The 26,008-nt window shown below is 43.0% G+C and overlaps 1 protein-coding gene across 8 annotated transcripts in view; it reads left to right on the top strand.

Moving 5' to 3' along the window:
- Nucleotides 1–3,945: 3,945 nt before the first annotated feature.
- Nucleotides 3,946–26,008, top strand: part of Arnt (aryl hydrocarbon receptor nuclear translocator) — a 79,501-nt gene continuing 57,438 nt past the window's right edge. For 2 of the 8 annotated variants that reach the window (XM_035451947.1, XM_035451946.1), the window contains exons 1-5: nucleotides 4,243–4,730; nucleotides 4,889–5,157; nucleotides 6,966–7,117; nucleotides 10,434–10,465; nucleotides 11,817–11,916. In XM_035451947.1, the coding sequence (XP_035307838.1) occupies nucleotides 4,707–4,730; nucleotides 4,889–5,157; nucleotides 6,966–7,117; nucleotides 10,434–10,465; nucleotides 11,817–11,916 (577 nt within the window). In that variant the 5' untranslated portion in view covers nucleotides 4,243–4,706. Of the gene's footprint in view, nucleotides 4,099–4,242; nucleotides 4,731–4,888; nucleotides 5,158–6,965; nucleotides 7,118–8,927; nucleotides 9,087–10,433; nucleotides 10,466–11,816; nucleotides 11,917–16,917; nucleotides 17,089–26,008 lie in introns of those variants that run through there. The other 6 variants (XM_035451943.1, XM_035451942.1, XM_035451944.1 and 3 more) reach the window with 6 other exon arrangements.

The raw sequence follows: 26,008 nt of genomic DNA, 5'->3' as shown, positions 1-26,008 counted from the left end.
AATAAAGCCTCATGCAATTTGCATCAAGCTTTCGCCTCCATTCTGTGTTTGGGGTGGCCGCCGTCCTGGGCTAAGATTCTGGAAGCCTCAGCTTTCCGGGGTCTTACAAGTGTAGTATGCAGATACATATGTAGTGTGTTAATCTCACTGACTGAGAGTAAAGACCATTGTTATGTTTTTGTTTAAATTAGATATAAAGAAAAGGAGGAAAGTGCGCAAGATGAGACATGCTGACTAGTTTATTATATGCCCAGCAGAGTCGGGAGACTAAGAGAGAAGAGGAACAGGGGTAATGGCTGACCGCCATGACCGGTAACCATAGAGACAGAGTGTGCAGGTGGGAGAAGAAATAGTGAAGCAGAAGCAGAGAGAGAGCAGAGAGTAAAGAGTGCAAGCAGCAGGGAAGTTGCAACTTTTAAAGGGAAGATTGTGCATGTGCACTGAGGTTCCATGCATGCCCAGAGTCCTCACACAGGCTGCAATGTGTGGCGGGTGATGTGGTGATGATGTAGTACGTTTTCCTGTGCGTGCCCTGATGTTGTCAGGGGGCGGGGTCTGTCTCTTAAAGAGGTAGAGCCCATCAGCATTAAAGCCTGAATCTTTCAACCATCCACATTTTTGGTTAAATTAAGCAATCTTTATTTTCTGTCAGATAGGGCTATCTCCCTAATTTGTGGTTTGAAAAAACAGCAATGAACACACAAGAAAGTTGGGTTGGGAGATATCCATAGGAATTTTGCCTTTGTAGTAACTTGGCTGAACTTCTCAAAATTATTTGGCAGATCATGTTATCTATGTTGTGGAGATTAGGGTATAGTGTGTAGAGCATGTCATTTCCAGAAGATGGGTCAAGACCTGGTCAAATCCAAGTTTTACAGAAAACAGGAATGAATTTATTTTGACCTTGTAACAATAACAATTAAAAGCATGCAATGCCGGTCGGTGGTGGTGCACGCCTTTAATGCCAGCACTCGGGAGGCAGAGGCAGGCGGATCTCTGTGAGTTGGAGGCCAGCCTGGTCTACAAGAGCTAGTTCCAGGACAGCCTCCAAAGCCACAAAGAAACCCTGTCTCAAAAACCAAAAAAGAAAAGAAAACAAAACAAAACCACACATAGATATATAATTAAATAGATAAATTATATAAAAATAAAATTTATAACATACATGTATTTTTTTTCCCGAATCAGGGTTTCACTGTGTAGCTCTGGCTGTCCTACAACTCACTATGAAAGACTTAAAAATTAGCAAAGAAATATAGCTCCCTCCCATGCTATCAGATGGGATTCTGGCACCTTGAGTTGAAAGTTGCCTACTCCTAGCCAAACAGGCATGGCTTTGTGGTATAAAGTTACAGCCTGTGGATGCTAGGGTCCTGTTATGACACTGTAGCCGGATTTCCCTCCACTGGGCTGCTCTGGTCATTCAGATTCAAGAGTTGATTACAAATTATTATGGGTTAGGGTAATAAAAATTGGTACATATTATTAATTAAGAGAAAAGGAGAGCTGGTAGGCTAACATAAATAGTAAATGGAACAAGCAGTTAAGAGGGTGCAGAGAGGCTCAGGGAAAGGTACACTCAGGATTTAGAAAAAAATCAAACGATAAGGCATTCACTTCAGCCAGGCACCCCTGAGTGAGAGTCACTGATAAGAGGGGAAAAGAAAGAGACAAAGAGAAAAAGAGAGGTTTGTCTAAGATAGGGATGTCTGACGGAATCAGAGAAAAAGAGTAAGGTAATAGAAATTTAAAGAGGGTCAAAGAAAGTCGTAAAAGTGTCAGAGAAGAATGTAAACTGTTTGCTAAGGGCTCTCATATCTACAAATACTAAGTTTATAATGATAATATAGATTAAAATTTTTTAACCATACCAGGTTAATCCTGTTTAAAGTTTTATGCCCCAAAAGAAAATTATATATTCTTGTTAAAAGGTTGTATCTGTGTTTTCTGGTATAAAAGTAAATTTTGGTACAAGCATAAAGCTAAAACAAAAGTGGTTTAAATATTTTTGCTGTCTAATGCTAACAGCAGCCAATCATTTAAGGACATAGTTCAGAATTTATCTCTGAGCTCTAGTTGGGTTATCAGGAATTCAGATGTCTTTCTAGTAAAGACTATATTAAAACTGTTTTATGGTTAAATCGGTCAAAAATTAAAACTAGTTAAAAGGTTAAAACTAGTAACACTGGGAATTGACAACATAAATTTAATAATCACCCAGGTGATAATGGTTTTAAACACATCAAGGGTGCTTTATTTTTGATATTATAACAAAAAGACATTAAAAGATTTTTAATTGTTCAAATTTATAAGGTTATAAGATATTTATGCTTATGTTATATTCTTAATGTTTATGCTTAAATCAAAGAGCTAAAAATTAAGATCACAGCCATAAGTTCCATATGCTAACAAAAAATTGAGCTGTTTATTTCTTATGGTACAGTAAGACAATGACCTAAGTTTAACAAAGGGCTTAAAATAACTTCTAAACCCATGGGTCTCAATTCTTTGGAGGTTTAAAAACAAAACTCTTTTATATGGGTAGCCTAGAACCACCTGTATGTTTATATTGATAACAAAAAAAAATTGTAATAAAAATGAAAACATCAAAATTTTAAAGATAAACCCGACAATATAAAGTCTTAGTTTTATAAAAGCTACTAACCTGTTGTAAGATATTAAAAAATACAAGTTACTAGCCATCCCTATAAATAAAAAAGTTCATTGGTTATGGTTGTTAGACCCCCGAAAACCTCAAGTATCCGGGGTCCCAGGCCACGTTAGCGGTCACCCCAATCACCAGGCAGATTCGAGAGCTTGCTGCAAACTGCACGAGGCTTTATTGTAATTTAACGAGCTAACCCCATGTTAGCTCGGGTCTTTCACCCACCCGCCATGGCAGATGGCTAGCAAAGACGGCTCCTACGGGCTCCCAAAAGATCTTATAGGGCAGCGTAAGGGGAGTGTCTAGGGGTACGCACAGGCTTACGCACAGGCTCACGATTGGTGTGTCTCCAGGCTTGGAGGGCTTGTCCTGTATTGATTGGTCAACTGGTTGTTATGGCCCATAGGCCCTCCCAGGGTGGTTGCTATGCTCTTCGTGTCATTGCTTGTACGTAAAGCACACCTAAGGTCGTAAAGCATAGCGCCACCAGCTAACCTCTGATTGGCTCCCTGTCACGAGACAGGCATCTGACTTTCTAGTGTCTAGGTCAAGGTCATAGAAGCACATGTTCGGCCATAATGGCTGCCAACAGGGAAGCGGGTTCTTTCAATGGTCAAGCTAAGTACTTATGATTAATAACAGGGATAAACCTGACTCAGTCCCCGGTATATGACTTCTAATACTATAGAGATCTGCAGAGTATGGCATTTAAAGTGCTAACTAAAAAGCTTATAATATCAGACAGATAATTCCAGATCCTGACAGTGACCCAAGGTCTCTAAAGAAGATTATGGGGCTCCATGGACTGTGACAATGCTGACCAATGAGCATGATGCTCAGATGCTAAACCTGCTGCCAGACAGGACCGGGCTCAGACTGTGGACAGGCTACAGGACACTGGAGAATTGATTTCACCACCTTTGCCTAGACAAAATAAGGTCAGTCTTTTCCATGTCCCTCTTCCACAGAGAGAAAAAACTCTCACTATATGGACCTGGCGAATATTTATTACTGCCCCCAACACTATTGAGACTTGGGTATGGCTAACTTTATATGGAATGGACCCTGTCATTTTTAAATAGATTCAGAAGTTACACAGAATTTATCCTTCTCAGAAGTCTGATAGTATTAATGATTAGACTAGCTATACACGCCGGCTTGACGCATGCTCAATCTTAGGTTCCCACAGTCCTTATTCTGCCGTGCTGGGCAGTAAATTTGACCCTGTCCGGCTACCGTTGAGCGGCCGGAAGGGCGCTCGATTTTGCTTCCGGGCCTTTTGCTTTTCCCTCTTGATCCCTCACGCGCCTTTCCCACCCCCGCTCTCTCTCGCTCTCTCTGGGTTTCTGTGTTTGTGGGCGAGGCCGAGCCCTGGAGTCGGAATCTGGGGTCCTCGTGGTTGGGAGCCGCAGTGGTGAGGAGGGCTGGCTGAGGTAGGCTGAGGCGGGCACCCCGGGGGTTTTCTGTGGGAGGCGGCAGCTGTGTGTAGACACCTGGCGGAGAGCGGAGCCGGGCGGGGGCGGGGCCGAAGGGGGCGGGGCCGACCGGGTCGGCGGGGCCGAGGCTCCTTCCCTTGGTGGCCGAGCCCCGAGCGCGTGACTCGAGTGTGGAGGTTGTGTGGCCTCTGCTGCAAGCTGTGCTCTGTGCAGGTAGCAAAGACCTCGTGTTTCCTCCTTTCCTTCCCTCCTGCTGGACGCAGACTCCGGGCCGGGTGCAGCCGAGGACCCCTTCCCTGTGCAGCAACCCCCTGCCTGGTCGTAGGAGTTACTTCCCACGGGGAAGCAAAGTAACGTAACGGGAGAAAAGGAGTCAAAACCCAAGATGGAAGTAGTTAGTTACGGCCCAGCTGTGTCCAGGTGGACGTGGTACTTCAGCTGAGACACAGCGCAGAGACGGATTCGTCTCCTTGATAAACAAGGAGCACGTTAGCTCACAGAAATACCTTCCTTTGTAGACAAGCACGCTTCAGTTTTGCGAATCATTGTTTTGGGCAGCTCTCTACTGCAGACCGGTGTTCTGCAAGCCCTCCAAGCTGTTCCTCATGCCCGTGGGTCTGTGTGAGAAGGTGAGTTTCCCCAGAAAATCTCCGGGTGGCATTCTGGTGAAGGAGGAGAGAGAACAGACTATGAACAAGAGCTTGCAGGATAGGAGTGCGTTTTATGATGAGGCTGAAATTGCCGGCTTGTTGATGTCAGAGTCATCGTGGTTCCTTGTTCTGCACAGGGCAAAAGCATGTCCTCCCTCCCTGGGTGCGTTAGTTTGGATGCAGCAACAGCTGCCCCTGACTCTGAAGACATGACTGAGCTGCAGCAGGCAGTGGTTGAAGAGCTGGGTATCTCTATGGAGGAACTTCGCCAGTTCATTGATGAAATGCTGGAAAAGATGGACTGTATACAGCAGCGCAAGAAGCAGCTAGCAGAGTTGGAGACGTGGTCGCTACAGAAGGAGTCTGAGGTGGCTTATGTTGACCAGCTCCTTGATGATGCATCCAGGTAAGGATTCATGGGAGCAAAAGTACCGTCCGTTTGCAGGCTTGTTAGGGTGATTGTTCATAGCAGAGTTCAGCCATGTGGGGCCTAACGCTTCCTTGAGATTCGCCCGCCTCTGTCTCCCTAGTGCTGGGAGTAAAGGTGTGTCATCACAGCCCTGCCTTCCTTAGTGTTTACAGTGCAGAGTTGCAGCATACACTTTTCACCCATGTGTATGGTAGCTGGTACACGGTCAGCAGTAGGGAGGTTAAAGGTTTGAATTCCTTTGTCTTCCTCCTCCTTTCTTTAGTAAGATGACCAGGAAGTGAAGATAGTAGAGTTGATGTTTTCTGTTTTTCCTTTTCTTTTTTTTCCAACGTGGGGGTGTGGTGGGGGCTGTTTTAAGACAGGATTTCTCTGTGTAACAGTAAGATCAGGCTGGCTTCGAACTCACAGAGATCTGCCTGTCTCTGTCCCCTGAGTGCTTGGAATGAAAGGCACTTAGCACTACCACCCAGCTCTGTTTTTCATTTTGTTGTGAGACAGAATCTCAATGTGTAACTTTAGCTGGCCTGAAACTTGCGGAGATCTCCAGAGTGAGTGCTGCAGTTACAGCACCCCAGCTTTGGTTTGGTTGGTTTTTTAGGGTCTCACCACTAGCAGAGTGTAGCCTTGAATTTGCTTGGTCATGATCTCCACCCTCCTGATGTTGCTCTTTTACATCCGCAGTGTTGGGATTATAGGTGTGGGCCAGCATGCCCGAGTTACGGGTTGTGTTTGGGATTGCACCAAGGGTTAAGCAATCATTCTGCCAGTTGAGCTAAATCGTCAACCTCTCAACTTGCTGTCTTTAACTGTGAAACATTAACAAATTCCAATCAGATTGCCACAGCAACTTCAGTCAACCAAGTAGATGATGTTAGTATTGCACTCAGGTGAATTTTGGATTGTTGATAAACTAGTTGAAAACTGTTGCAACTACTTACTTGTTTTGGTTTTTGGTTTTGAGGGAAAGTTTCTCTATGTGTCTTTGGCTGTCCTGGAACTCTTTCTGTAGTTCAGGTTGGCCTCAGCAGAGGATCACTCGGAAAGATCCTCCTGCTTCTGCCTCTTGAGTACTAGGAGTAAAGGCATACATCACCATTGTCCAGCTTATGTATTTTCCTTTTTTTTTTTTTTTTTTCCCCTTGGATGTAGTGTCTCTTTACATGACTCTAGCTGCCTTGGAATTCACTATGTAGACTGACTTGGCCTGGAACTCATAGAGATCCCCCTGCCTTTGCTCCTGAGATTAAAGGTGAAGGCCTGTGCCATCTGTCCTGTTGAAATTAAGCCACCTTTAAAAACCTTATTCTTAAAAAACAAAACAAAGAAACAAACAAAAAACCTTATTCTTAGTTCCCAAATCCATATAGATAATTGGTGCCAGGTCTTCTGACTTCCAGCAGGTACAAAGATACAACTGTGCCAGATTGTTTCATGAAGAAACAAGAAGCATTATGGAGAAAGCATTCTAAATAGATACTTTGGAACATGAAGTGCAAACAGTCTCTCTCTCTCTCTCTCTCTCTCTCTATATATATATATATATATATATATATATATATTTTTGTTACTGTGTTGTTGTTGCTGTTTTCAAAGGTTTCTCATTGCTGGCCCTGAACTCACTGTATTGTCTAAGCTGACCTCAAACTTAGGCAGTTCTGGTACCTCAGGCTCCTAAGTACTAGGATCATAGGTGTGAGCTCCTAGGCTTCGTATTGCATTAATGTGTATAAATTCTAACGCTTTCCCCACTGGCTTTGATCTTTTCTAATGTGTTCCAATATTAGGGCAGTGATCAATTGTGAGTCTTTGGTGAAGGATTTCTACTCTAAGCTGGGACTGCGGTATCATCACTGTAGCTCCGAGGATGAAGCTTCCCAGCCTACAGAAATAATTGAGATTCCTGATGAAGATGATGATGTCCTCAGTATTGATTCAGGTAAATGATGAAGCTTTAGTTAAAAATTCTTAGAATGGGCCAAGTGTGGTGGCATGCGCTTGTAGTCCCAGCACTGGAGGAGGCAGAGGCAGGCAGATGTCTGAGTTCCAGAACAGCAGAGCTATGCAGGGAGAGCCTGTCTCAAAAAGACCACAAAAAGAAAGAAAGAAAAAAAGTTCTTAGAATGGAAGGTGAATTATTAGAAGATGAGCAGGTAGAAAATAAGGAAACATATTGTCAACAATTCCTCATACCCACTTGCTGGGCTTATTTATTATAGAAAAAAGCAAGTTCCGTAAGTGCTATATCCTGATTGCTTCCTTTTCCCATTTCATGGATGAGGTATATTTATTTTCTGTCTCCCCCCTCCCCCCATGTTTGTGTGTGATTTACCTATCTATGTCTAAATTTCTTTTTCAGTTACTATGATAAAATGTTCTGACAAAATCAGTTAAATGGGAGCTAGGTGTTGGTGCATAACTTTAATCCCAGCACTCGGGAGGCAGAGACAGGCTGGTCTCTGAGTTCCAGGACAGGCTCCTACCCATTACAGAGAAACCCTTTCTTGAAAAACAAAACAAAAACAAAAACAAAAACAAACATCCAAAACTCAGTTAAAGGGAAAGGGACTTAGTCTGGTTCACAGGGATTCATAGTGGCAAGAGCCTGGAGCATCTGGTTCCATTGTATGTGAAGTCTGGAGACAGACTGCCTCATGCTGCCTGCTCAGCTAGCTCTCTTTCTCTCTTTATGAAGTCTAGGGAATGATAACCACCCACAGTGGGCAGGTCCTTTCACCTCTACACAATCAAAATAATTCTCCATTGGCTTTCACAGAGTTCCATTTCCCAAGTAATTTCAAATTTTGTCAATGTGACATTAATGGTCACAGTGTATGCGTACATATGCATGTTTTGGATGTGTGTGTACGTGCATGTATGTAGGTATGTATGCATGTAGAATTCAGAGGTTTACAGCTTTCTTCCTTCACTTTATTATGGAGGCAGATTCTCATTGAACCTGGAGCTTGCTAATTCTAGCATGTATAGATAGCCAGCTTACAGTGTGTCTCTGCCTTGTGAGTCCTATGATTACAGGTTTAGGATCCAAACTCCAGGACTTAGGTCTTGTGATGTAAACACTGTATCCATTGAGCCATCTCTCTAGAATTTTTATTTTAAGATAATGATTTTACTGTATCTGTGTGGTGTGGAACTTACCACATAGTGAATACTAGTCTTAAACTTGTAGCAATACTCTTGCTTTTTTTTTTCTTTTTGAGACAGGTTTCTCTGTGGCTTTGGAGATTGTCCTTGAACTAGCCCTTGTAGACCAGGCTGATCTGGAACTCACAGAGATCCACAGGCCTCTGCCTCCCTAGTGCTGGGATCAAAGGCATGCGCTAACAACTCCCTTTTTTTTTTTTTCTTTTTTTTGAGACAGTGTTTCTGTGTAACTTTGGAGCCTGTCCTGGATCTTGTTGTGTAGACCAGGTTGGCCTCAGACATACAGAGATCCGTCTGTCTCTTCCTCCCCAGGAACCACCACTGGTCGGTAGAATACTTCTGGTTTCTAAAAGCTGTGATTACTGACATAGGCCAACATACCAGATTTATGCTGTATCTTATGGTTTACCTTAGTAGGTAAATTCAGCATTTATTTGGATTCCCTAACAGTGCTTGCTTGTTTGCTTGTTTGTTTTTAGTTGTTACAGGTTTTCTCTTAAGTGTCATGCGTCTGTTTTTTACCTTGTATGGATATCTTGCTTACAGGTATGTATATCTACCATGTCTACTCTGTGTGTGCCCAGTATCCACAGAGGCCAGACGAGGACATAGGATCCCCTGAAACTGGAGTCTTGCCTGGTTGTGAGCTTCCTTGTGGGTACTGGAACTCAAGCTGTGTCTTCTGGAAAAGCAGCTGGTTCTCCCAATTGCGGAGCCATCTCCCTAGCCTTTTGTTGCCTGAGGTAAGCATTGGAAGGAATTTACTATTTTTTTTCTTTTTTTTTTTGGGGGGGGGGTTGAGACAGGGTTTCTCTGTGTAGCTTTGGAGCCGATCCTGGCACTTGCTCTGGAGACCAGACTGGCCTCGAACTCACAGAGATCTGCCTGCCTCTGCCTCCTGAGTGCAGGGATTAAAGGCCTGCGCCACCAATGCCCTACGGCATTTACTGTTTTTATCTCCTCTTTCACTACTCCTTGTCTCCAGTCCTAGAAATGGAGCCTAGAGGGACTCATATGTTACCAGAAAATGTGATCTCTCCTATATTATTCATTTAGTTGGTTTGGGGGTTTAAAAGTTGCTTTGCTCTTAAGCAATTTATTTTTATTATTTTTTTAAAACTATGTGTTAAAAAAAAGTGTTGGGAGCGATGGCTCAGTGGTAAAGAGCACTGGCTGTTCTTTCAGAGGACTCAGGTTCAATTTCAGCAACCACATGGTGACTCACAACCATCAAAAATGAGATCTGGGGCTCTCTTCTGTAGTGCAGGCATACATGCATACATAATAAATAACTAAATAAATTTGTTTTTTTTAGAGGTGTGATGTCTGTCTGTGTTTGGGAATGTGTATGTGAGTATAACTGGACTCAGCTCAGAAGAGGGCACCAGATTCTCTGAGATGTATTGTGACCAGTGTAAGCTGCTGACATGGGTACTAGGAACCATTCCTGGGTCCTGTAAAAGCAGACCTTGTGGTGCTGGAGAGATGACTCGGAGGTGAAGAGCACCGACTGCTCTTCCAGAGGTCCTGAGTTCAAATCCCAGCAACCACATGGTGGCTCAAAACCATCTGTTATGAGATCTGGTGCCCTCTTCTGGTGTGCAGATATACATGGAAGCAGAATGTTGTATACATAATAAATAAAATTAAAAAAAAAAAAAAAAAAAGCAGACCTTGTAACCAACCACTAAGCCCTCTCTAGTCCTTGGCTTGTTTGTTCGGTGTGGTGTTTCGATTATGTGTTCCTGATATGTAGCTCCCTGTGTAAACTAGCCTCCTGCTATGCAAGCATTCTACCATTGAGCCACATCCCCAGACTTGTTTCTTTTCCATTGTTTTGTTTTGTTGAGACGGTATCCCTCTGTGTATCATTGGCTGTCCTGGAACTCACCCGTAAACCAGCCTGGCCTCAAACTCACAGAGATCTACCTGCCTCTGTTGGGATTAAAGATGTTTACCACCACCACCCAGACTTTTAAATTGCGTTTACCAATAAAGTTTTCTTACTTAAAATTTGAGTTCATTTATTTAATGCTTCATTGAAAATTCCATTGCCTACATCTATATACTAAAGTTCTTTTCTTCCATAGGTGATGCTGGAAGCAGATCGCCAAAAGACCAGGTTAGTTGGGTTGGTTTTAAAAAGTTAAGAAACATGAAATTGGCTGGGTGGTGGGGGCACATGCCTTTAATAAGGAAGCAGAGGCATGTGTACCTCTGTGAGTTCAAGGCCAGCTTGGTTTACAGAGTAAGTTCAGGACAGCTAGGGTTGTATAGAGAGACCCTGTCGGAAAAAAAACCAAAATAATAACAGAAAACAATAAGCATGGTAGTGCACACCTTTAATCTCAGCTCTGAGAAGACAGAGGCAAGTGGAGAGGTGGATCTCAATGAATTTGAGGCCAGCCTAGGCTACATGGGGAATTCCAGGACAGTGAGCCTCTGTCTCAAAACTTTAGTAATAATAATAACAATAACAATAATTAATCTGTGGCTAGAATTTCGGCTTTGTGTAAAAGTACTCACTACCTTTGCAGAAGACTTGGGTTCAGTTCTCAGCACCCAAATGATCTCTTATAACCACTGTAACTCCAATTCCAGTGGATCTACTGTCCTGACTTCACCAAGCACATATGTGGTACACATAAATACAGGCAAAACACTAGTACACATAAATAAATCTAAAACAGATATTTTTAATTGTCTAAAACAATTGACAGACTTGTTTAAAAGAATATATATGAATTTGATAGGCTACAAATGTTGGTTATTTGGCACAGTGCTTGCCTGGTTTCAGGAAGCCTTGGGTTCAGTTTCCAGTACTGCACCATCAGATTTGTCCTGTTGCATGCCTATAATCCTAGTACTCAAGACAGGCAGGCAGAAAGATTAGAAATTCAGGGTCATCCTCCACAGGCCTGGACTATAGTTGACCCTATCCTTTTTGTTTCAGTTTGTTTTATTTTTTGAGACAAGGTCTGTCTATATAGCCCTTACTGTCCTAGGACTCAATCTGTAAACCAGGCTAGCCTTGATCTCTGATTTGCCTGCCTCTACCACCTGAGTGCTGGGATTAAAGTTGTGACATTACCACCTGGCTCACATCGCCCTATCTTTAAAAATGGAAGAAGCAGCTTTTGAAAGTGGGAATAATTTTGGTCTGAGCATACAGTCAGTTTAATTTCAATGTGTAATAGGCCCCATTAGTTACAGTCGTCTTGTAGATATTGCAAGAAAACAGAAAAATTGAGAAGTTGCCTCTCCCCGAATATCCAAATATAATTGAATTTGGTTTGGTTGTTGAAGACAAGTTCTTCCCAGGTAGTATTCTTTTTCCTATTTTATGTTTTTTGTAGCATTAGGAGTCACTCCTCATGTTAGGCAAGTGCTGTTTTACTGAGTCCCTGGTCTTCTCATTGTGTCCTAACTCCTAATATGTGCATCCCTCCCTATCCCCTTCTGTTTTCCTACAGCTCCGTGAAGCTATGGCTGCCTTAAGAAAATCAGCTCAAGATGTCCAGAAGTTCATGGATGCTGTCAACAAGAAAAGCAGTTCCCAGGATCTAAATAAAGGTTAGTGTTGAGGAGTTGCTAGATAGAGAGAGGTGAGTTCTTTCTGAAATGTTACTGACAATCAGCTTTGCGTTTCAAATCCTGTTCTAATTGTCAGTTTCTTTTAATGTTGTTTTTATGGCCATAGTCACTCTGAGATTGTTCGATGTGGTGACTCAGGCTGTTCACTCTGGTTCCTGTTGCTGTTAATAGGAGTTCAGAATTGTTGGTTGCGGTGGCTCATGCTGGTAGGGTATGCTGAAGGTGTTCTGTATTCAGTGTTCTGTTTCTCCTCTTAGCATAAACAATTGCGTCGTCTTGTGTTTCTGCCTTTGTTCAAGAGTTCAGAAGTGGCTAATGGTCACAGGATAACTCAGCTTTTGTTATTTCTGCACTACCTTCTTTGTTTGCTTTGATAGTGTCTTCTGTATCCCAGGCTGGCCTTGAGCGTCATATTTTTCTGAGGATGACCTAAAATTTGTGATCCTCCTGCCTTCCCTGCCTGGGATTTTAGGCATTAAATACTATGCAAGGTATATGCAGTAGCTAGATTGAAATTCAGGGCTTTGTGGATGCTAGGTAAGCACTCCCCCTAGCTGAGCTACAGCCCCACCCTACCATACTGTTCTCTTTACCTTTCCTTTCCCTAACCTATGATATCACTCTTTATACCAACTCTGTGCCTGTAGGAACCTTGGGTCAGATGTCTGGAGAACTGAGCAAAGATGGGGACCTGATAGTCAGTATGCGGATTCTGGGCAAGAAGAGGACTAAGACATGGCACAAAGCACCCTTATTGCCATCCAGACTGTTGGTATGTTTAAACTAGAGGAAGGAAAAAGGAAAGGAAGCCTGTGTGAGTCCATTGCTGATTCTTTTCCCCAGAGCCTTTTCTTTGGCTTCGTACGTTGCACCCAGGACTTACAGTTGTGTTGTTGTTTGTTTGTTTCAATTTTGTTTGCCTTTTCCCAGGGCTGGGAAAGAAATACAAAGTGAAATTTGACAACAAAGGGAAGAGTCTGCTGTCTGGCAACCACATTGCCTATGATTATCACCCTCCTGCTGACAAGCTGTTTGTGGGCAGTCTCGTGGTGGCCAAATACAAAGATGGAAATCAGGTCTGGCTTTATGCTGGCATTGTAGCTGAGACTCCCAACGTCAAGAACAAACTCAGGTACCTGGACAGGATTGTAGATTGTAGGGGAGTGGGAGCCGGAGCACATCGCCCACTCTTCATACTGTGGCCAAGATTTCATTGTCAATCCAGGCTGTGGTGGTGGATGCCTTAAGTTCCTGCACTCGGGAGACAGGGGCTGGTGGATCTCTGTGAGTTCAAGACCAGTCTGGTCTACAAGAGCTAGTTCTAGCACAGCCTCCAAAGCCACAGAGAAACCCTGTCTCAAACAAACAAACAAATAAAAAGATTTCACTGTCACAGTCGTTTTAAGGAAAAAAAATTCTTCGTGGAAAGAGTTTTTCTTTTTTTTTTTTCCCGAGACAGGGTTTCTCTGTGACTTTGGAGGCTGTCCTGGAACTAGCTCTTGTAGACCAGGCTGGTCTCGAACTCACAGAGATCCACCTGCTTCTGCCTCCCGACCGCTGGGATTAAAGGCGTGCGCCACCAATGCCCGGCTTGAAAGTGGAAAGTTAATCAAGATTTATTAATGGTTAGTGAATGCAGAGGGAAGAAGTGGAGGTTAAATGGTATCATAGCAATGTGATAGAGCAATCCATACTTGGGGACTTTGTTTTTGGGACAGGTTTCTCTGTGTAGTTCTAGCTCTCCTGGAACTCACTGTGTAGACCATGGACTGTCCTTGTACTCAGATATCTTCCTTTCTCTGCCTCCCTAGTTCTGCGATTAAAGGTGTGCATCACCACCTCCCAGTTTTGGGGTTTTTTTAACACAGTGTTTTACTATTGGCTAGAGTTGCACCGTTCTCGGTGTGCTGGAACACCTACATCAGTCATTAATTAAGAGAATGCACTACAGATCTGTCTACTGGCCAGTGTAATGTGTTTTGCAATGTTTCACTCTTGGGTTTTTGGGGTGCTCGCCATCCAGCTCCTAATTAAATCCCACATGGAGGCTTATTCTTATGCCGTTTACCTCTTGATTAGTCTATCAGGTGTTTTAGACAGGCAAAGAATCACAGCTTCATAGAGTTAAACAAATGCCACATAAACAAAAGTAACACACCTAAAATAATATTCTACAACAGTAATAGAAGTATTTTCTTCCTTTTTTCTTTCTTTCTTTTTTTTTTTTTTTTTGTGACAGCATCATGTGACTCTTGGTAGCCTGGAACTGAGTATATAGACCGGCCTGGCCTAAAACTCATACAGAGCCACCTGCCTTTGCTTCCCAGGTACTGGCATTAAAAGTATGTGCCATACTGCCAGGTTAGAGGCATTGACTTAATTGACATTTCCTCTTCTCAGATGATCCTTGATTGTGTCAAATGTACAAATTAAATAGCTAACTTGAATTTATAAAATTGTTTACCAGACATGGTGGCAAATGCTGTTAATTCCAGTATTTGAGAGGCAGAGGCAGGAGGATCTCTGTCAGTTCGAGGCTAGCCTGGTCTACAGAGTGAGTTCCAGGACAGTCAAGGCTATACAGAGAAAGCTCGTCTCAAAAAACCATAAATAAGTAAATAAATAAATAATTTAAATCTTGCTATATAACAGGCAGGGTGAGTCACATCTATAATCTAGTAGTCAAGGAGCCATGGAGGATCACTTTAATTTTGAGGATATCCTTGGCTACATGGTGAAGTCCAGTATAGTCTACGTGCCGTTGAGATCCTGTTAGCAGGTTGTGGTTGCAATTGCCTGTAATCACAGCACTTTGATTTGTGCATGCTAGGTAAGCACTCCCCCAGCTGAGCTACAGCCCCATCCTACCGTACTGCCCTCTTGATCTTTCCTTTCTCTAACCTATGACATTACTGTTTATACCAACTCTGTGCCTATAGGAACCTGAGGTCAGATGTCTGGAGAACTGAGCAAAGATAGGGACCTGCCTGATAGTCCTCATGGGATTGTGGGCAAGAAGAGGGTCTCAGTAGTTCAAGGTCAGCAATCTTACATATTGAGACCCTGTTTCAGGAAACAAACAAAGGGGCTAAAGACTGTGTTTAAGAGTATTTTCTGCTGCTACAAATGACCTGAATTACTTTTTCCAGCACCCATATATGATGGTTCACAACTATCTGTAATATTATCTCCATGGGATCAGACACCTCTGTCTACCCACCGGCTTGTACTTATATACACAGACTTAAATGTAGACAAAGTAGTACAGATTCACATAGGGTTTGAGTAACTCTTGGTTACTCAAAAATTCAAGAAAAAAGAAAATTTAAAACAAAAGTATACAAAACCTAAAATAAACCAACCATTCAACAAAAACAACTGAAGGCAACTCACCAAACTTGAAGTCAACATGGTATTTGTCCTGTCACTGTACCTCTTCTTAGTGGATAATTTATTAAATTTTTATTTGTTTGTTTATAGTTATTTATTGTGTGTGTGTGTGTACGATGTATGTATTGGGGCCAGAGGACAGTGGTAGAGTTAGTTCTCTCCTTTCACCTTTAAGTGGCTTTTGGAGGATCCGACTTCAAGCGCCTTTAGCTCTTGAGCCAGCTTGCCAGGTCTACTTATTTATTTTTCCATGTTTTTTTAAGACTTCGTGTATGTGTGTGGGAGTGCACATGCTGTAGTGTGTGAAAAACTGAGGGCAGAGCATTGGAACTTGGGTTGTTAGCCTTGGCTCTTTGTGTGCCTTTACCAGTGGAGTCATCTTCATATCTTAAATATTTGGTGAATTAGACTGTAAGACAAGGGTAGTACCATATGCTTGTAGTCCCACTTTGGAAGAGCAGTCAACCAGGAATTCAAGATCATTGTCTTCTACATGGTAAATTTGAGGTCAGTCTGAGTTACATGAGACCTTGTTTCATAGATCAGAATTAAACAACCCTTCCTCCTGCCCCCATCCACATATACATGGGAATGAATGTAATAGGTTTTGAGTGTTAGTTTCTTTCAATTTGCTTCTCACTACTGGTGTCCTTTCTGTTATTTTTTTATTTTTATTTATTTATTTTTTTTGAGATAGGGTCTTTCTACATAGCCCTGGCTATCCTGGAAGTTACTTTGTAGATCATGCTGGCCTGGAACTCACAGAGATCCACCTGCCTCTGTCTCTTGAGTGCTGGAATTAAAAGTGTTCACTACTGTGCTGTTTCAATTGTGTTTCTTGATTGGTAAAATTGTAGTTTTTTCTCATGGTTTGTGAGAAAAATGCAGTGTCTATTCTGAATTGCCTAGTTCTTACAATTAGACAATAATTCTGTGTGGATATCAACTTGCTATTTGTAAAAACTTGTCACTTTGTCCTTATCATTGACATAGGAGTACTAGTTTCATTTTGTAGTACAGACAAGACTCTCCTGAGTGCTGGTATACATGTCTTAATAATAAAGATACCTTAATTCATTGCCTCCAGTTTTGCCTGTTGACATCTTTAATATCAAGTGTTGATAATCACCAAATTCCTTTTATCCTACCAGGTTCAGAGCAATCTTTAAAAACTTATTTACTGGACTTTTACTAGGACAAAGGTCCCTTAAAGGACAAGTCTAGAAAGTATTAGAGATCACTGTGTGAAGTTGACGTATTGGAATATATAAAGAGGGCTTACATAACAAATCATCTGTAGGGAGCTTATGCGGAGGAGCCCACTGGGAAAGTGAACTTTTTAGTAAAATGCTCGTTTTCATTGCATTTTAGTGACGTCAACTTGGTCTTGAATCTCTGACGCGAAGGAGGCAGGATTAGGGAAACAGCTGGTAGGCTTCCTAGCTCCCGGGTCACTGGACTCACTGGCCTAGTCATTAGGCAGGCCCCTCTGTCGACTTGGGGTTTCTATTGGTCAGTTCTCCCTGGGAGGCAGTCTGCAGACTGACCGCGCCCATGGTACGGGGCGTGTCTTTTCCCCGGGGATGCGGGGGCTGGGCGTCCGCCATCTTGGATTCCGCGGGAGCAGTGGCGGCCGTAAGGTGCCGAGTCTGGAGTGGCTCTTCCCTCCCCTCCCCCAGCTCGGTGGCGGCTGCCCCTCCCACTGAGGGTGGCGCAGCGACGGTGCCATCTCGACCATGGCGGCGACTGCAGCTAACCCAGGTGAGGACACAGCAGCGACTGACAAGTGCGGAGAACCGGGGCTGAGCAGCCAGCCGGGCCTGGCGAAGGGTGGTGGGGGAGGGGTGTGGGGAGGCGCCTTGCCCGGAGGAGATGTGGAGCCGGCGAGGGGCGTTTGGGGGCTCTATCCCCAGACTCCTGGGGTAGCGGAGGTGCTGGGCTGGGCCTCTTCCACTCTGCTGGTGGCGGTCGGGAGTGGTGAGGTCTTCCAGCCCTGTGCCCGCTGCTGACGTCCTCTGATGTCTAGTAAGTAACTGGGCAGAGTGGCTTGGTTTGCTGAGAGTAATCTCGGCTGTAAACCTGGGACCACGCTGATGTTTCTTAAGGTCTGGATTCCAGAGTTGGAAAGGTTTACATTTAAATATAAAACTTGGGTCTTTAAGTATCTGCTCAGATTCTGGTGGGTTGCAACTCCCACTGGCCACCGTCGCCCTCGGGCTGTACTTTGAAACTTGGGGTTTACGTTTTTTCAGTGTAGTTACAGTGTCTGCTGCTGAAGGTAGAGGTTTGGGTAATGGTTGTATTTCAGGACAGGTCTTTGTCCCAGAACCCAGGTTTTTAAATCTTGCTAGGTCCAGATGGAACAATTCCTATTCTTTTGGGAAAATGTCCCATGCCGTTTGTGGATGGCCTTTTGCTTTTTTTTTTCTTTCTGTTATTTTGAGACATAGTCTCACTCTAGTCCCAGGTTGGCCTCGAACCGCTGCTGTGTCTTGTCTCAGCTTTCTCTCTACTGAAATTGTCAGGCATGACCCTTCATCACACTTGACTGCCAGTCCTCTTTCTACTATATTACAGTTATTTCTCCTTCTGAAGTATTTCATTTTAGTAGGCCTGATTTACCTTGCCATTCTCTGACAAAGTGAGTCCCTAATTCCCCAGAAATTTTATCTTCACAGCCTTTTAGAAAGTAAGGGTTTTGGAGGGAAGGGTGTGCGTGGTGGTGTTGGTTCCTGCTATCTGACATTGAAATTTATATTTTATTTCGTTTTTGCCTGTGAAAAGCAGTTGTATTGCAATAGCTGATTTGTATACAGTGGTGAGTCACTGAATAATGTACTGTTTCCATTATTTCTGGAAATAGCATTTTTATTTTTGAGACAGGGTCTCTCTTTTTTAAAGATTTATTTATTTATTATGTGTACAGTGTTCAGTATCAAATCTCATTACAGATGGTTATGAGCCACCATGTGGTTGCTGGGAATTGAACTCAGGACCTTTGGAAGAGCAGGCAGTGCTGTTAATCACTGAGCCATCTCTCCAGCCCCTTCTCTATTTTTTTTTAAGTTTTAAAAATTATGTGCATGGGAATATTTACATTGTGTGCAGGTGTGGGAGGAGTCAGAATAAAGTGGTGGATCGACTGGAGCTGGAGCTGTAAGCCATGTAATGTGGATGCTGAGAACTGACCTCAGGTCCTGTTAGAACAACACACACCCCTAACCACTGAACCTTCTCTTCAGCTCCTTAACAGCAGTTTCTTAATCCTAAATTTTTGTTTTGTTTTGTTTTATTTGTTTTTGGAGACAGTTTCTCTGTAGCTTTGGAGGCTGTCCTGAACTTGCTCTGTAGAGCAGGCTGGTCTTGAACTCACAGAGATCCATTTGCTTCTGCCTCCTTGGCGCTGGGATTAAAGGCCTGTGCCACCAACACCTGGCTCTATCTTAAATCATTTTTTACATTAAAAAAAAGTGAAATAAACTGTCAGGATTCTATTGGAGTAATTGCTGAATCACAGAATGAAAGTATGTAACTGGAAAATGTTAGGGAAAACCAGACCTGGTTGTAAAGTAGCTGATGTCTGATTTAGAGAATAAACAAGATTTCATACTGATCACACATTGCAAAATCCTTATGTAACTCTTCAGAGTGCAAAGTGTTTCTCTTGCTAAGAAGTGCCACAGATAAACAGATTTTAGTGTATAAGTCAGGATCTTTTCCAGCTGTGTGGGTGGAGCCGCCTTATTTGTTCTGTTTTTAAACAAGTCACCAGAAAGACAATCTCTTGACCAGATATTCATTTCCTGATCAATATTAGCCTAAGTTTCTAAGCAGGAAATAATAATTTTTTTGTTCTATTATTGTTATTTTTCTGAGTATTGGTATTTGAGAGGCTGTCCTGGAGCTTTCTTTGTAGGTCAGGCTGGCCTTGAACTTTCAATAGTCCTCTTCTGTCTTCAAGTGCTAACACTACAGGCATCTGCCACTGTATACAAAGTTGCAAAAAAATTGTTTTAATAAGGTGAAGAAACTCTTTTAAAATGAAACAGTTGTGGGTTTTTTGTTGTTGTTTTGAGGCAGGGTTTCTCTGTGTAGTCCTGGCTGTCCTGGAAATTTCGCTATTGATGAAGTTGGCCTTGAACTCAGAGATCTGCCTCCCTAGTGTTGGGATTAAAGGCATGTGCCACAACCACCAGGCAGAAACAGTTGATTTTGTTTACTTTCAGTTGGTTGCTTTCTTTTGAGCGTGCGTGTGTGTGTGTGTGTGTGTGTTTGTGTGTGTGTGTGTGTGTGTGTGTGTGTGTGTGTGTGTGTGTGTGTGTGTGTGTGATGCCATCTCCCTTGATGCAGGCTAGAAAGATGGAAAATCATGGGGTCATGGGAAGGGAAAGAAGCCCATTCACAGTCTGTCTGAAGATATTATTAACATTTGCTAAGACTTTTCTCCTTCCCAACTGTAAAACTGAGTTTTCTAGAAGTTTCACCAGAATCTGCTTTTGTAAAACAAGGGCATGTCCTGAACCCCTCATGTACCCTATATGGCTCCTGGTGTTGAGTCATCCTATAATTGTGTTTACCAAAAGAGGAGGGAGGACTTGTGAACTCCTTTAATCCTTGTGAAGGCAGGGGATATCTGAGTTCAAGGCAATCCTGGTCTACAAGTGAGTAAAGGCTAAGTAGTGAGACCTTCTCCAAAAAAAAGGCCAAACAACAGAAAATGGGTTCTTAGCAAACCTTTGAGATGTAACCTTTGAATTACAAGAGACTTCTAAGACACTTAATTGCTGGTCTCCTTTAGTAAACCCGTACTAATACTTTAGGATGTCTTCTCTTTGCTGAGCATCTTTTCTTTTTCTTTTTAAACTTTTGTGCTTGAAATCTGTATTGTAATTTCTTTTAATAAACTTTAATTTTGGCTTGTCCTGAAATTCTTCTCTGAGTAAAGATTTGCCTGAGTGAAGTTCCTTAAAGAGAAAGGAAGCTCTCCAGGCTGATGTCAGGGAAAGCTCTAGAACACAATCTTTGTTCCTGCTACAGCTGACGTCCTCATGAAGCCAAGGCTCCCTCAGCCTCTGGAGTGCTGGGGTTATAGGCACAGCATAGAACCACCACACCACACTGAGGTTGACCCCCTGCTGTCTATGTCACCTGTCCTTTCTGCCTTTTCTTAGGGCTACATTCCCAGCTCAAAATTGCCTTTTTCCATGCTGAGAATTTGTCCATCTCTTCTAATTTACTGATTCCTTGTTTGTTAATTCATGATAATTAAGTCAGAAAACAATGCCTTTTTGTTGCTGTTTTTCCAGCCCCTTTCCCTTTTGTGTCAAATAGAAGATGTGTGGTGGAATTTTTATTAAACTATTGAATTTTGGAAAATGAGATTCTTGACTGAAGGGACATGCTATGGGGAATGTATTATGCTCAATGAAAAGAAAGTAAATGGTTCTTATGTGAAATTTCCCCTCTCTTGAGATCAGGCTAGCCTGGAACTCAATGCTTACATAAGCTAGGTTGTCCTCAAACTTACCTTGATCCTTCTGCCTCTGCTTCCTTAGTTCTAAGATTATAGGTTTAATACCAGCCATCATGCAATTATCATGGCTTATTTCCTTAGATCAATTTTAGCGACAAGGGACATCCTTTGAATCTCCGCTCCCCCCCCCCCCAAGGTTTCTCTGTGTAGCCCTGGCTGTCCTGGAGCAACTTCTGTAGACCAGACTGGCCCCTAACTCAGAGATCCACCTGCCTCTGTCTCCCAAGTGCTGGGGTTAAAGGCATGTGCCACCATGGTCTGGCTCTTTGAAAATTTTCTATTCTATTTTTGCTTAATTGAGTTTGATTATATTTCATTGCAATTCTTGTTGGTTTTGTCTTCAAATGCCTGAAAAAAAATAACTTTTTGAAAATACTGTTGTGACCGGGTGGTGGTGGCACATGCCTTTAGTTCCAACATTCGGGAGGCAGAGGCAGGTGGATCTCTTTGAGTTTGAGGCCAGCCTGGTCTACAAAGCTACACACAGAAACCCTGACTTAAAAAAATCAAAAAAAAAAAAAAAAAAAAAAAGTACTATGCTGGTGCTGGAGAGATGGCTCAGGAGTTAAGAGCACTGGCTGCTCTTCCAGAGGATCCAGGTTCAATTCCCAGCACCCACATGGCAACTCTCTGTGACTCCAGTTCCAGGGTATCTGAGACCCTCACACAGACAATGCAGTGAAACAACAATGCACATAAAATAAACAGTTGTTTTTAAAAGTCTTAATTGTATGTATGTGTATGCCGCTCTTTCTGTGGTTTGCAGTGTGGAGGTTAGAGAACAACTTTCTAGAATTGATTCTCTCCTGTTCGTGCCTATGGTTCCAGTCCTTGGGAGACTTCTCTCTAAGCTTCATTTAAGTTAATACTTAGGGTTGGAAACATTTTTGCGTGTGTTAATTTGTGTGCTAGGTGTTGCTGTAGTGGTTAAGAGCACTGGCTACCCTTGTAGAGGATCCATTTCAATTCTCAGCACCTACATGACTTCACACAAACATCTCTAATTCCAACTCCAGGAGATCTAATGTCCTCTTGTGGCCTCTGGGCACCAGACAAACATGTGACATACAGGGACACATATGGGCAAAGCATCCATATTTGTGAGATCTTTGCGAGATGGATCAGTGGGCTAATCATTTGCTGACAAGCCTGGCACCTGAGTTCCAGGTGTGGACTCACATGGTTGCAGGAGAGAGCTGACTTATGTAGCTCCTCTAACCTCAGATATATGCTGTTTTGTGCACACACATATAATGTCTTCTAAAGTCTGCTAATGATACTTTACTTTCTTTTGGCATTAGTAATTGAACTTAGGGCCCCTTATATGCTATGCAAGTCTCTAACATTGAGTTATATTCTCAGCTTTTCTTTGTAGGTGCGTGTGTGTGTGTGTGTGTGTGTGTGTGTGTGTGTGTGTGTGCATTCACAAACAGGCCTGTGCTTGTCACAGTGTATCTGTAGTAGTCAAAAGACAATCTCCAGTTTCCTCACCTTCTGTCTTGTTTGAGACAGGGTCTCCTTTTCCTTCTTTCTTTCTTTCTTTCTTTTTTTCTTTCTTTCTTTCTTTCTTTTTAAGACTGGGTTTCTCTGTGTAACAGTTATGGCCATCCTGGAACTTGCTTTGTAGACCAGGCTGGCCCTGAACTCACTGGGAGATCATTCTGCCTCTGTCCCCAAGTGCTAGGATTAATGGCGTGCACCACCACTGCCCTGCTGAGACAGGGTCTCTCTATTGTTCACTTTTTTTTTTTTTTTTTTTTTGAGACAGGGTTTCTCTGTGGCTTTGGAGGCTGTCCTGGAACTGGCTCTTGTAGACCAGACTGGTTTCCAACTCACAGAGATTTACCTGCCTCTGCCTCCCGAGTGCTGGGACTAAAGGTGTGTGCCACCACTGCCCGGCTGTTGTTCACTGTTAAGTATACCAGACTAGCTGTGGCTTCCAGGGACACTCCTAGTTCTGGCTTCCACTTCACATTAGAAACACTGGTTACAGATACACGGTACTGTAACAGGTTTCACGTGAGTTCCGGAGATTTGAGTTTAGGTCTTCATACTTGTGCTACCTGTGTGTAAGCCATCAGCAAACCCACTCCCACCCCATTGTATTTATTTATTTGTACCTTTTTTGTTTTTGAGACGGTCTCACTATTATGTAGCTCTGACTGGTTCAGCGGTTAAGAGCACTGGCTACACTTTTTTTTTGTGGTTTTTTGAGACAGGGTTTCTCTGTGTAGCTTTGGAGCCTATCCTGGCACTCTCTCTGGAGACCAGGCTGGCCTGGAACTAACAGAGATCCACCTGCCTCTGCCTCCCGAGTGCTGGGACTAAAGGCGTGCATCACCAATGCCCAGCAAGATATATGCATTCTTAGAACTCTAGTTTTCTTGTCATCTTGAAGTAGCAATCTCTTTGTTTAGGTTTTTTTGTTTGTTTGCCATTTAGGCTTTTTTGGAACTGGATATGTGGATTAGATTGACTTCAGTACAGAGGTTTGCCTGCCTCTGCTTCCTGAGTGGTGAGAGTAAAAGCATGTGCTACCAGGCCCAATTTCAGCTCAGTCTTTTGACATTAAGTCTGTCTTAGTATTTGGCGAAAGCCTGGAGATTTGGATGAACCACAAGACTCCTAGTCCTTTTCTGAGAGAATGTCTCCCACCTTTATTGTGGAGCAGCCTTATATACAAACTTACAAAAACCCCAGGTCAAAGGGTTCACAGCAGGATATTGATTCCAGTGGGGTGAGGTCAGGAAAACAGGAGGTACCTGTGGTTATGCTGGAAAACAAATCTTAGAGACCCCATGGGGGAAGAGACCATAACCACAGCAACTCTTTTTTTTTTTTTTTTTTTTTTGAGACAGAGTTTCTCTGTGTAGTTTTGGAGCCTATCCTGGCACTCTCTCTGGAGACCAGGCTGGCCTCGAACTCACAGAGATCCGCCTGCCTCTGCCTCCTGACTAAAGGCGTGCACCACCACTCCCGGCCATATTTTTCCCCCTTTTAATTGTGGTAGATTTTATAACATGTTTTGCCTATTCTTGTTTAGTTTATGTTATTGTTATTGTTGTTTATGTTTATGTTATTGTTGTTGGATTATCACTGTGTAATGTCCTGAGGTGTAGGGGTAGATAAATTTTATTTGCTGTTTTATCAGATTTATGTGTAATATAGCCATTCCTGTAACCAAATATTGTAGGACTAAAGCTTGGGCTCTCAGTGTCAGCTGGCTAGGCTCAGTCACCTTTCACAATACACAAATTAATTGACAAATAATGATGAAGAAGCATACTTATTAATGTGGCCACTTTGGGAAAATGAACAGATAAAAGGGTCCAGTGATCCCTGAGTGTTTTTCACTACACTGACATGAGCTTTAGGTTTAAATAGAACAGTTAGGACAGTAGGCAAGAGGTTAAGCAGTTCTGGTCAGTGTCTCATTGTCTCAGATCCTGCCAGGTGGCAGAATTAAATTGTTGGTGGGCAGGATCAGTGTGACTCCTGCAAGGTAGTTTATTCTGGGTGTAGCCTCTTCATCACAGGTAATCTTTCTCATTTGGTTGGTGGTCTACCTTGTTTCAGCTTAGGGATAGTTTCAGTTCTTTATCATAAAGAAATGTATCTTGTTTTTGCTGGAATCCAACATTACTCAAGAGGACAGATTAAAGACAATGACCTAGCTCTGTGTCCTTAGCAAAGTAAGGGAGACAGAGAAACAAAATGAAGGCAGAGGCGCTTTTAGGTAAAGCAAGGGACCACATCAGCCATTGCAATATTAATTTCTAAGTATTTTAGCTTATATTTTCCTATCCACATCACAGTCTGTCACTGAAGGAAGTCAAGGCAGGAATTCAAGCATAGCCACTAAGGTGTCCTGTTTACTTGCTTGCTCTCCCATGGCTTGCTCAGCCTGTTTCTTTTAACACCTGGGACCACTAGCCCATCATTGCCTGCAGTGAGCTGGGCCCTCCTATATCAATCACTAAGACAATGCTCCATAGGCTTGCCCACATGCCCATCTAGTGGGGCATTTTCTCAGTTGAGGTTCCCTCTTCCCAGTGATTCTGGTTTGTGTCAATTTGACATGAAGCCATCTGGCATAGCCTGTAAGCCTGTTGCAGTTCTACTTTCCTTTGATTAATGTGTACATGACTTTTTTTTTTTTTTTTTTTTTTTTTTTTAGGCAGGGACTCATGTAACTGGGGATGACTTTGACCTCCCAGCCTCTGAGTGCTGGAATTATGGGAGTGTATCAATACACCCAGGGCCTCTAGCATGCTAGGCAAGAACTCTACTGGCTGAGCCATACCCCCAGCCATGTGTGACACAGGGTGGGTCCCTTTAGCAAGGACTCATGGGTAAAAAACTCAAGAGTCTAGAGAGATGTCTCAGTGGTTAAGAGCATGTATTGTTCTTACAGAGGAACTGAGCTTGGTTTCAGGTACCCATATCAGGTGACTCAGCTGTCTGTGACTTCAACTACAGGGCATCCAACACCCTCCTTTAGCATCAGCAGGCAACTGCACTCACATATGCACATATCTCCCCCTCCAGTGAAAACAAGTCTTTAAAAACATGCACTCAGAAGGGATAATTTATCAGAGTCAGTAAGAAAGAACAGGGCAGGCAAGCTGCGGATCTCAGCACTGCCAGGAGGAAGGAGATATGAAGAAGACAAAGAGGAAAAAGTCATATCCTTAACTAGAGCAAGAGGAAAAAAAAGACACCTTGGAGGACAGATGGACACACCAGAGGACTGGGGTGTTTAAAAACCATGGCACCAAAATGTCCTTTCAGAGCCAGGAGTGGTTTGTCTGCAGATTTATTTATATATTTATCTCTTTTTTTTTTTTTTTTTTTTTGGTTTTTCGAGACAGGGTTTCTCTGTGTAGCTTTGGAGTCTATCCTGGCACTCGCCCTGGAGACCAGCCTGGCCTCGAACTCACAGAGATCCGCCTGCCTCTGCCTCCTGAGTCCTGGGATTAAAGGCATGCATGCACCACCAACGCCTGACCTGTTATGTATTTATGAGACTGTTACGATAAATCTTTCCACCAAAAGCCGCCTGAGCGCTACCATCACACGGGCAGTCTCTGCCAGCCGCCTGCCCGAGTTAGGCCCAAATGAATACTCAGAAACTTGTATTAGGTACAA

Source organism: Cricetulus griseus (genome assembly GCF_003668045.3).
Source record: "Cricetulus griseus strain 17A/GY chromosome 1 unlocalized genomic scaffold, alternate assembly CriGri-PICRH-1.0 chr1_0, whole genome shotgun sequence".
Taxonomy (NCBI): domain Eukaryota; kingdom Metazoa; phylum Chordata; class Mammalia; order Rodentia; family Cricetidae; genus Cricetulus; species Cricetulus griseus.
This window is presented reverse-complemented; position numbering and strand designations above follow the sequence as displayed.